At 39.4% G+C, this 11062-nt stretch overlaps 1 protein-coding gene across 1 annotated transcript; it reads right to left on the bottom strand.

Moving 5' to 3' along the window:
• Positions 1-3260: 3260 nt before the first annotated feature.
• On the bottom strand, positions 3261-4599 carry LOC107956705 (uncharacterized). Its single transcript, XM_041110402.1, has 3 exons — positions 4311-4599; positions 3532-4205; positions 3261-3482 (listed from the first exon to the last, which is right to left on the bottom strand). The coding sequence occupies exons 1-3, from the start codon at positions 4597-4599 to the stop codon at positions 3261-3263; spliced, it is 1185 nt and encodes a 394-aa protein (XP_040966336.1).
• Between the last annotated feature and the right edge of the window lie 6463 nt (positions 4600-11062).

Here is an 11062-nt window from a genome sequence, read left to right as displayed (position 1 = left end):
GAATCGAGAATAGAAAGGCAAGCAAAGAGCAAGGAAATTGGCTTCTGAGCACTTAGACTGAAAAGTGTTTCGGCAACACAAAATGAAGAATTCGGCTAAAGGAAGGGAAATAGTTTCGGCGCCTACATATATAACAGCTGAATTTCCTATCCCCAACTTCCTAATTCGGCTCCACCTCTCTTTTCATCTCTCATCCCCTAATTTTTCTCCCTGATAACTCCTTAATCCCTTCCTTAAATTTCTCCTTTTATCACTCCCTACAGAGTTCATATCCAACGCCACTACTGACCATCTAGAGAGCAAAAATAAATCCTCCTTTTGAGCAAGGAGGGATTCGAACCCCAAACCTCCTTGTCATGCATGTGACACCACCTCTAGCCCCACATGTGACACCAGTTGCCACTCTAACACAAGGTTTTTTATGTCCAAACCCTCATTCATTTATTTAAAAACCAACCCACTAGCCAACAAGGTTCTTTTGGTTATTAAACTATAATTTGCTTCACCCCTAAGTTTGAACCCCAAAACTAACCCAGGCCTATTAACACATAATTAGCACTTAACTAGGAATATTAAGCACACATTTTATGAAAACTAAAATAATAAGAAAGTTCAGGATTTTGGGGCGTTACAACTCTACCCCCTAAAACAAAATTTCTGCCTCAAAATTACCTGATCCAAATAGTTGAGGGTATTGATGTCGCATTGCTTCGTCAGGTTCTCAGGTAGCTTCCTCAGCCTTGTGATTATGCCAAAGCACTTTGACTAATGGAACAGACTTCCTTCTCATTACCTTAACGTCACGTCTAATTATTTGTATGGGCTCCTCCTTGAAAGTTAGGCCTGGCCTAACCTCGATTTCCTCAACCACCACAACATGTGAAGGATCCAAGCGATACTGTCTTAGCATGGAAACATGAAACACGTCGTCAATTTTGTTTAGTTCAGAAGGTAATTCCAGCTAATAAGCGACTGGCCCAATCCGCCTCACAACCTGATATGGCCTAATGAACCTTGGGCTTAGTTTCCCCTTCCGTCCAAACCTTCTGCCTATCCGAGGCCTCCTTCAACCGATCCCGAATCAATTTTACCTTATCCTCAGTATCTGCTACTAACTCTAGGCCCAAAATTCTTCGTTCGCCCAATTCCATCCGACATGTTGGAGTTTTACACCTTCGTACATACAGTGCTTCATACGGAGCCATCCCAATACTAGATTGATAACTATTATTGTATGCAAATTCGGCTAACAGCAAATAGTCTTCCCAGCTACCTCGGAACTTAATTACACACCCTCTCAACATATCTTCCAAAACTTGGATCACCCTCTGTGACTGTCCATCAGTTTGAGGGTGCAATGCCGTGCTAAAGTTCAACCTAGTACCCAACACCTCATGCAGCTTCTTCCAAAATGGCAAGGTGAAACGTGGGTCCCTATCAGATATTATGGAAATTGGCACTCCATGCAATCTTACAATATCCGCTACATACAATCTAGCCAGCTTTTGTAACGAGTAATAGGTGCGGACTGATATAAAATGGGTTAACCAATCCACTATAACCCATATTGACTCTTTCTTAGTAGGCGTCAAGGGTAGCCCACTAACAAAGTCCATAGTAATCCTCTCCCACTTTCAGAGTGGAATCTTTACTGGTTGAGGCAACCCTGAAGGCAACTGATGCTCCGCCTTCACCTTTTGACAAACCAAGCATTTACTTATGAACTCCATAACCTCGCGCCTAAGTTCAGGCCACCAATAAAGCTCACGCAAATTTTGATACATCTTGTTTCCACCAGGATGCATAGCATAGAGACTGCTATGTGATTTCCACAGAATAGACTGCCTTAGATCATCGTCCCTTGGTATACACATTCTCCCACAGAAACACAACACTCATTCACTATTTATCCCAAAGTCTGACGTCTCCCCATTCTTTACTTGTCTAAAACGAGCACCCAAAGTCTCATCCACTAATTACTTACTCATTATCTGCTCAACCCACAATGGCTTTACTTGAAGCTCATCTAACAAGCAACCATCATCCAACAAACTTAAATGAGTGAGCATAGCCCTCAAGTCCGACTTAACCTTACGACTCAACATGTCAGCTACCACATTTGCTTTGCCAGGGTGGCATTCAATCGTACAATCATAATCCTTCAATAATTCCACCCACCTGCACTACCTAAGGTTTAGCTCTTTCTGAGTGAGGAGGTACTTCAAACTCTTATGGTCCGAATAAATTATACATCTCTCTCCGTATAAATAATGCCTCCACATTTTTAGCGCGAAGACAATCGCGACTAGTTCCAAGTCATGGGTTGGGTAATTCCCCTCGTGAGTCTTAATTTGTCGTGACACATATGCAACCACCTTTCCTTCTTGCATCAATACACAGCCCAAGCCCACATGCTACGCGTCACTTAAAACAGTAAACTCCTTCCCAAGCTCTGGCTGAATCAACACAGGGGCCTCCGTTAAGACCTTCTTAAGCTTTCCAAAACTCTCTTGCTGCTTGTCCATCCATTCAAATGGTACCCCCTTCCTTAACAACATAGTTAACGGTGCAGCAATTAATGAAAAGCCCTCAACAAACCGTCTATTATACCCTGCCAAGCCTAGAAAACGTCGAATTTTTTACACTGACTTGGGTGTTTTCCAGTCTAACACTACTTCAATTTTTCGAGGATCCACCTTAATCCCCTCAGCTGACACCACATGCCCTAGAAAAGTATCCTCTTTTAGCCAAAATTCACACTTACTAAATTCGGCATACAGCTATTTCTCCCTCAAAGTCTGCAACACAATCCTTAAGTGTGCATCATGCTCATCCTCATCTCTTGAGTACACTAAAATGTCATCTATAAAAACTACCACGAACTGATCCAGGTAGGGTTGGAAGACCCGATTCATGAGATCCATGAAAGCAGCAGGTGCGTTTGTCAGCCAAAATGGCATCACTAAGAATTCGTGGTGCCCATAACGAGTTCTGAAAGTCGTATTATAAACATTCGCCTCTTTAACCCTCAATTGGTGATACCCCGAACGCAGATTAATCTTCGAGAAAACGGAAGCTCTCCTAAACTGATCAAAAAGGTTATCGATTCTCGGCAGAGGGTACTTGTTTTTAATAGTTAACTTGTTCAACTGCCAGTAGTCGATGCACATTCGCAATGTCCAATCTTTCTTCTTTACGAATAACACCATTGCTCCCCACAAAGACACACTTGGTCGGATGAATCCTCGATCCAAAAATTACTAAATCTGTGCCTTAAGTTCTACCAACTCCTTCGGTGCCATCCGATAAGGGACGATGGACACCGGAGCCGTACCGGGTAATAACTCGATTCCAAATTCTACTTCTCTGCTAGGCGGCAACCCTGGTAGCTCCTTGGGAAAAACATCAGGAAATTCTTTAACTGTTCTCAACTCCTTAATAGTAGGGCTTTCAACATCCGTATCGCTAATATAAGCCAAATGCTGAAATCACATTCGACAAATAATTCCGGCGTTCCCCAATCACCACCACCTCCTTATCCTCCATCGTTCTTAACACCATTTGCTTTGCAGTGCAATCCAATATGGCTCGGTATTTCACCAGCCAATCCATACCCAAGATTAAATCAAACTCGTTAAACGGCAGTTCCATCAAATCCGCTAAAAAGGTAACCCCTTGGACTACTAAGGGTACCTCCCTAAACAACTTATTCACTCCTACTGACTGGCCTAACGAACTTATCACAGTAATCTCATTCGCAGTAATTTCAAACATATCACCCAAAGGTTCAGTCATATTGCATGCAACATATGAATGTGTCGATCCTATATCAATCAATGCAGTGTAAGGTAACTCATTTATAAAAAACATACCCATTATCACATCTGGGGCATCCACGTCTTCTTGGTGACGAGCAGCATAAACCAAAGCTGGCTGTCTCGCCTTAGCATGGCCTGCATTTCTGACTGGTGCTCCACGTCCACATCCATTGCAATTACCGCCACTAGCCTGCCCTTGGCCCTTTGGCGGCAGCTGACCACCCCTTGGTGGCTGAACACCACCTCGACCCATGTCTGGCACCTGAACTGGCATTCTAGGGCAGTTCTTAATCCTATGCTCCATAGATCCACAAGCTAGACAAGCTCTTGTCCATTTCCAACACTCGCCTATATGACCTTTCCCACAATCAGCCCAAGGTGGCACCCCTGGATTAATAGCAGGGGGCCCTACTCAAACTGGCCCAAGAATTCTGGCCCTAGCCCTAGGCCTCTGTCCCACACCAGGAGTCTCAGCTTCCCTTTTATTCTTACCCTTTTCTTTTTCCCAATTTAAGGGCTTAGTGCGCTTCACTTCTTCTGCTATCTTTACTTTCTCAACCAACTCCGAGAAAACTCGCTCCCTTTGTGGAGCTATCAATACTTTGAGGTTATCCCTAAGACCATCCTCAAACCTAATGCAACGCTCATAGTCTGTTGCCACCATAGCTCTAGCATACCTACTAAAGCGTAGAAATTCCACCTCATACTCCGCCACAGATTTGTTTCCCTGGGTCAGGTTCAGGAACTCCTTCCTTCTAGCATCCACATAACTTGTACCCATATACTTTCCTTGAAACGTAGCTTTGAAAAACTCCCAAGTGACCTGCTCTGGTTGGGTGCCCTCTTTCACCGTCAGCCACCACTGGTAAGCTTCTTCCCTAAGTAGTGACACTGCCCCTTTCAACTTTTGTTCAGGTGAACAATCCAAGTCTTCCATTATCCTTTCAATGGCCTCCAATCAGTATTCTGCCACGTTAGGAGCCACACCAACCACAACCTTGAAGATCTCAGCCCCATTTGATCGAAGTCACTCCAGAATGGACCCCTGATTTCCCGTGCCATTATTGGACCCTGCGACCCTTTTCAAAATCCTCAGCATTGCCTGCTACAATACATCTTCCCTCGTAACTCGATCATAAGGTCCAGCCCTAGCCACAGGTGAGGCCGGATCCTCTTCTACCCCAATATTGGGCATATGGCCCGATGTCAACGATTTTGCCCTTACAATTTCGCGGCCACAGCCATGGCTTTTGACTCTGCTTGCCTCTACTTTTCATGTTAAGCGTACAAGTGTTGTTTAGTGGGATTTACCTTTCAAGACAGGAATTATTTTTCATCTTATCGGAAAAGAACCTATATAAGTCGACGTCTTAACCTTGTTGATATCTGGATTAGAAATTTTATGAAGTTTTAGTTAGTTTCAATAATTAAACCAATGTTTTATGAAAGTATTAAAAAGAAGGTTGTTTTCGTAAATCCTCTACAGTTCTAAGGTCCTATGAGCTTCAGTTTCAATCTAAAATCCTTAGTATAATCATCTACAGTAGCCCACTAACTATCTACAGTATATCAAATTAAAAGACTTAATAGTAAAAGAACTTACTTGGCTCGATGTTGGAGGCTCGGTGTGCCGCACAGCAAGATTTTTCTTCCAAAACATTGTGATCAAATTTTTTTTAAAAAAAACCCAAATAATAAGGCCTACTTCACAGCCCAAGTTTTGCAACCTGGGTTCTGATACCACTCAATGTAACACACCAAACCCAGCCCGGACGTTATGATCGGATCCAGCGTGTCACATTGAAGTGTTTTATTGAAAACCTTGTTTTTATTAAAAACCCTTCCTTAGAATGAAAACCCTTAATTACTTTGTCAAGTCTCTTTTCAGTTGTGAAAGCTTTATTTAAAACATATGATTTATGGAAACTTATCATTTAAAAATTTAGTTGCGAAAACGTAGTATATCAAAAACTATGGTTTAGGGAACCCATGTTCAACTTCTCACAAATATAATGCATGAAAATAAGAATCCTAATTTGAACAATAACCAGAGGGAGGGCCCTATTAGAATCCAGTCTAAAATAACTTAATAAATTAGAAACTATACATTTTTTTTTTCAAAACAAAAATCAAGTCCAAGTCGTCTTGCTTGCTGGCCACCATGAAGTCCCTCCAACCATCGATCCTCCTACTGAGCATCACCTGAGAAAAATAAAAGAGGGGGTGAGTTTTTGAAAACCCAGTGTGTACAACCCTCAAAGAGTCTTAAGAAAACATCAATCACCAGAATGTCATACATGCAATGTTGTACAACCCACCCCAATATTCCAACCGCTATACACCAACTCTTTCCCTCGGTACACATCATATGGGGATATAAATAACGATCCACCCATCCAATACACATCAATGGTAGCCGGTTGTGGTACTACCTTCATTGCAGCAAGCTGCTAATCATATATTGGGCTTAATAGCCGTCGGTGGATCCACGGTTGTCAAGCAACCATGCAATCCTCATATACTTCCTCCGTTCCGTAATTCCCAACCTATATGCAACCTAAACAGAATGTCATATGAATGCAGCAGATATACATGTAACATTCGTAAATCTTACCTTCAACATATAGGGGTATTTTGGTCATTTTTTGCCCTTATGAGAATTTCAGTAATTTCTCTTTATTATGGGTTTATTACTTACCTTGGCCCATTAACAAGTCCTTGTTGGTTAAAGTGCACAGATACTATGCACCAGGTAGGATTCCAGAGAAGAGGAGGTGAGTCATTAAGACCGCTTAAGTACCAAGCTCTCCCTAGATCCAATCCTAGACAGGCATACACCCATTGCCAACCTTAACCTTATGACTCGTCCACGTTCACAATTTATTAATTAAGTTTTATGTCCGTTAAAGCAGTTTTAGATACTAAGCCCAAAACCCCTTACAAACCCCAAACAAGTTAACATACATGCATATGGCCCACTAGGCCCAATCACATTTGTATGGCCCATTAGGCCCAAATCACATTCATAGTCATGCTTTCATACAATTTCTCATAACTTAATATCAAGTTGCCAGTTTTGCCTATTATGGGCCCTAGGGCTCATTGGGCCCATTTTGGCCCGGTTGGCCAATACACAGCCCAAGTCCATGGTATCGCTCATGGGGCCTCTGAAAACCTATCAGTTTCCCCTTACGAGTGTTCGCGCACTCACAAGTCTATTGTAGTCAAAATTTCAGCTTTTCGGCATTTCTAATTTTCGACATTTTGGGATTTGTCGATCTATTGTGTGTGTATAGTGTATGTACACACCTGGTAGTAAAGCGTGCTGCAATCTCCCTAGCCATGAACCTACAATCGATGTCACTCAATGATTAATCATACATACTTATCGAATACTTTTACCAAAATTCAAAATCTCACCTTAACCTTCCCTGAAACGCCAAGCCTTAACAGCTTTTCTTTGATCACTAATCACGAGTACTTCCCCGATCTACATTAACCTTTATCATTAAAAAAGACATAATGGGTGACTTGTATCCAACATAAGACCCTTTCCCTACTAAGGCCCATTCGGCCAATCCTTACCAAAGTGAAGAACACTTACCAAAGTCCCAAAACCTAATGAGCAAATTGGTAGAGAGCTAAAATACTAAGATTCGATACTAATCCCCTACCAAAACTTATTTAGAAAGAGTAAGGGACAGGAGTAATTTATACTAGCAAAAACCGACTGAAAGAGCAAGTACTTACACTAGAATCGGCCGAAGTAGAGGGAGTAGTGGTGGCACAGAAGGTATTTGGCTTTTGAGATTTGTATGGTGAAAAAGGTTATTCGACACAAAGAAGAAGAGAAGAAGAAATCAGATAAACCAAAGCTGAGTCAAAAGAGAATCGAGAAGAGAAAGGCAAGCAAAGAGCAAGGAATTCAGCTTCTGATCACTTAGATTGAAAAGTGTTTTGGCAACACAAAAAGAAGAATTCGGCTAAAAGAAGGGCAATAGTTTTGGCACCTACATATATAACAGCCGAATTTCCTATCCCCAACTTCCCAATTCAGCTCCTCCTCTCTTCTCATCTCTCATCCCCTAATTTTTCTCCCTAATAACTCCTTAATCCCTTCCTTAAATTTCTCCTCTTATCACTCCCTATAGAGTTCAAATCCAATGCCACTACTGACCATCTATAGAGCAAAAATAAATCCTCCTCTTGAGCAATGAGGGATTCGAACCCCAAACCTCATTGTCATGCATGTGACGCCACTCTGGCCCCACATGCGACGCCACCTCTGCCACTCTAACACAAGGCTTTTTGTGTCCAAATCCTTTTTCATTTATTTAAAAACCAACCCACTAGCCAACAAGGTCCTTTTGGTTCTTAAACTATAATTTCCTTCACCCCTAATTTCGAACCCCAAAACTAACCCAGGCCTATTAACACATAATTAGCACTTAACTAGGAATATTAAGCACATATTTTACCAAAACTGAAATAATAAGAAAGTTCAGGATTTTGGGGCGTTACATCTTGTGTCCGTATGGACAAATCAGTATGTATGCCCTGTTTTGCCACGTCTTAGACACACGGGCATGTCTAATACTGTGTGAGGCACATGGCCTGTTCATACGGGCGTGTGTCACTTGAAAAGTGTAAAATTTCCTAAGTTTCTAAATTTTTTTATATGTTATCAATTTAGTCCCAAATGCTTGCTTAAGACTTGGTACGATTGATTTAAGTACATTTTGAATGTGAATTAATGATGGTTACTAAGATGACATAAAATTTGTTAAATAAATTTTTTGAATTGAGTTACAGGTCAGGTAATGCCTCTTAACCTATTCCGACGATGGTTACCGGTTAGGGTTGTTACAGCCAGTGGATAAGATACGTAAACATGGTTGTAGCGACGTAAAAATTTTGGTTTGGGGTCGCTAATTGTGACAATCTAGTGAAAAAGTTTGAAAACTGAAGTTTGATTTTTAAAAAAAGAGGGAGTCGCCACCGATCCTTTTCCTAGGTGTGATCGGACACCTATTAGATTCATTTTTTAAAACAAAAGGAAGGCTGAATTTAGGTCTACGTTAAAAGCCAGAGGAAAATTAGGGTTCGGGAGTCGGTTACACGCGAGGAAGGTATTAGCACCCTCGCGACGCCCAAAAATTGGTATCTCATAAACACATGTTGTCTTAAGTTTCAAAAATGCGAATTCAATGTAAAGTTTAGTTGTGATCTGAAAAAAACGAGAAATTTTAGTTTATTCCGGTTTTTGAGAAGGGTATATCGCTTTAACACGAGTCAATTGACGTTCACCCAACGTAGCGATGAACTCGATGACTTAATGTTAAATCGATATGTTTCCTTGATTATTGAAATTAATTAGCAAAACAAGAATACGATTTTCGAAATAATGCAAAGTAAAATAATATGAAATAAAAATCAATAAATGAAAGAGCTAGGGATACATTAAAACAAATAATCGAGGTGAATTAGAAAAGATGAAGGTATAATGTAATAATAGAATCGGACACGAAATTAAAATAATGAATGTATACACATAATAATAATATTAAGAATGCGTGTGTAAGATGACATATATATTTAGCGATATTAAAAATCCATACAACATACATAGAACATATATAGTATATGCATACCTTAGAAATGATAAGAATAATGATAGAACTATTTTGTACACTACATAAATACACTACATAAATACATACACACACATATATATATATAGATATATAAACAATAGTATTAGAAACGTATAATATTAGAGATACACATAATAGTAAAAAAAATAGATACCTAAATAATATTAAAATATACATAATAATATATATATAATATAATATTAAAAACTTATGTACGTAACACGTATAAAAGAAATATAATATTAAATCATTTACATAATATACACATATGATTTTCAGGTTAAATACATATTTGAGTACTAACATTACATAAAAATATACTTATATATATAATATATTAAAGTTATGTACATATATAATAAAATACATGAACAATACCACATTCAACATGTATATAATATATAATTAAAATGATAATACATACAACATATAAATTACATAACAAAACATGCACTAGGATTATAATAATAATAATAAAGATAATATTGAACTAAGAAGAAACAAACACAACATTCATGAAATATTAAATAAAGTGGGATAAAAAATATTGAATATTAAGCAATACATATATACATACACATATGAAGCAAAAAAAAATTAACACATAATAATAATAATGATAATAATAACAATATTAATGATATTAATAATTCAAAAATAATGATGATATTTAATAAAATAACAAAAGAGACGAAGAAGGACTAAAATTAAAACAATAACGAAGTTATGGGGTCAATTTAAAAAGGAAATAAAGAGGAGGGATTTAATTACAACACGCGCGTAACTAGGAGGGTCAAAAGCACAATAAATCCAGATGTTAAAACGCTGCGCAGCGTGGGGGACCAGAACGAAATCAGGGCAAAATAGCGGGGCCGAATTTAAAATATAAAAAAAACATGATTATAAAATGTTGAAAAAGCGGAGGGGCCAACTGCGCAAATAGCCCCTCCCTTAAAAACACGCGGATCCCCTGGTCGGACGGGTCGGGTCGTCCCGACCCGCATCAAAACGGCGTCGTTTTCTGCTTTAAGGGGGGTCCAAAACGGTGCGTTTTGGACCCTTATATAAGCCAAATTTTTTTGTTTTTTTCATTTGAAACAGCTGAGAGAAAAAAAAGAAAAGGAGGAGGGGAGAGGGAAGCCCGGAGCGATTTCCGGCCAAGGGGGAAGGCTCCGGTCCGATCGCCGGACCGTTGCCGGCGCCGGCGCCGGCCACCGCGTGGTAATTTTCTATTTTTTCTCTCTTTTTTTTTGCTTTTTATTTCTTTATGTTTATTTGTAAATTTTTATGTATTTGTGGTGAACAATGGACTTAAAACAGTTATTGAAATGAAGAATTACCTTCGGTTTTACTCACTTTTGAATCTTCGATCTTTTGTATTCTGCCTGCTTGGATGTTATTTTGCATTCAAACTCCAATTAGGCTGCTATTTTTTGCTCTATAATCGAACCTTCCTGTCATTTTTATTTTTTAAGAAACAAAGAACCATCCCCCCTTTACAGAAATCCAAATCGGCTTTTATAGCCTTTACAATATTTTATTTAATATTTGTTGTCTTGTCTCTTTTCTGGTCTTACAGGGTATGGAGGT

The sequence above is a fragment of the Gossypium hirsutum genome, unplaced genomic scaffold, assembly GCF_007990345.1.
Source record: "Gossypium hirsutum isolate 1008001.06 unplaced genomic scaffold, Gossypium_hirsutum_v2.1 scaffold_285, whole genome shotgun sequence".
NCBI lineage: Eukaryota > Viridiplantae > Streptophyta > Magnoliopsida > Malvales > Malvaceae > Gossypium > Gossypium hirsutum.
Note: the sequence above shows the minus strand (reverse complement) of the source record. Positions and strands in the feature narration are given on the sequence as shown.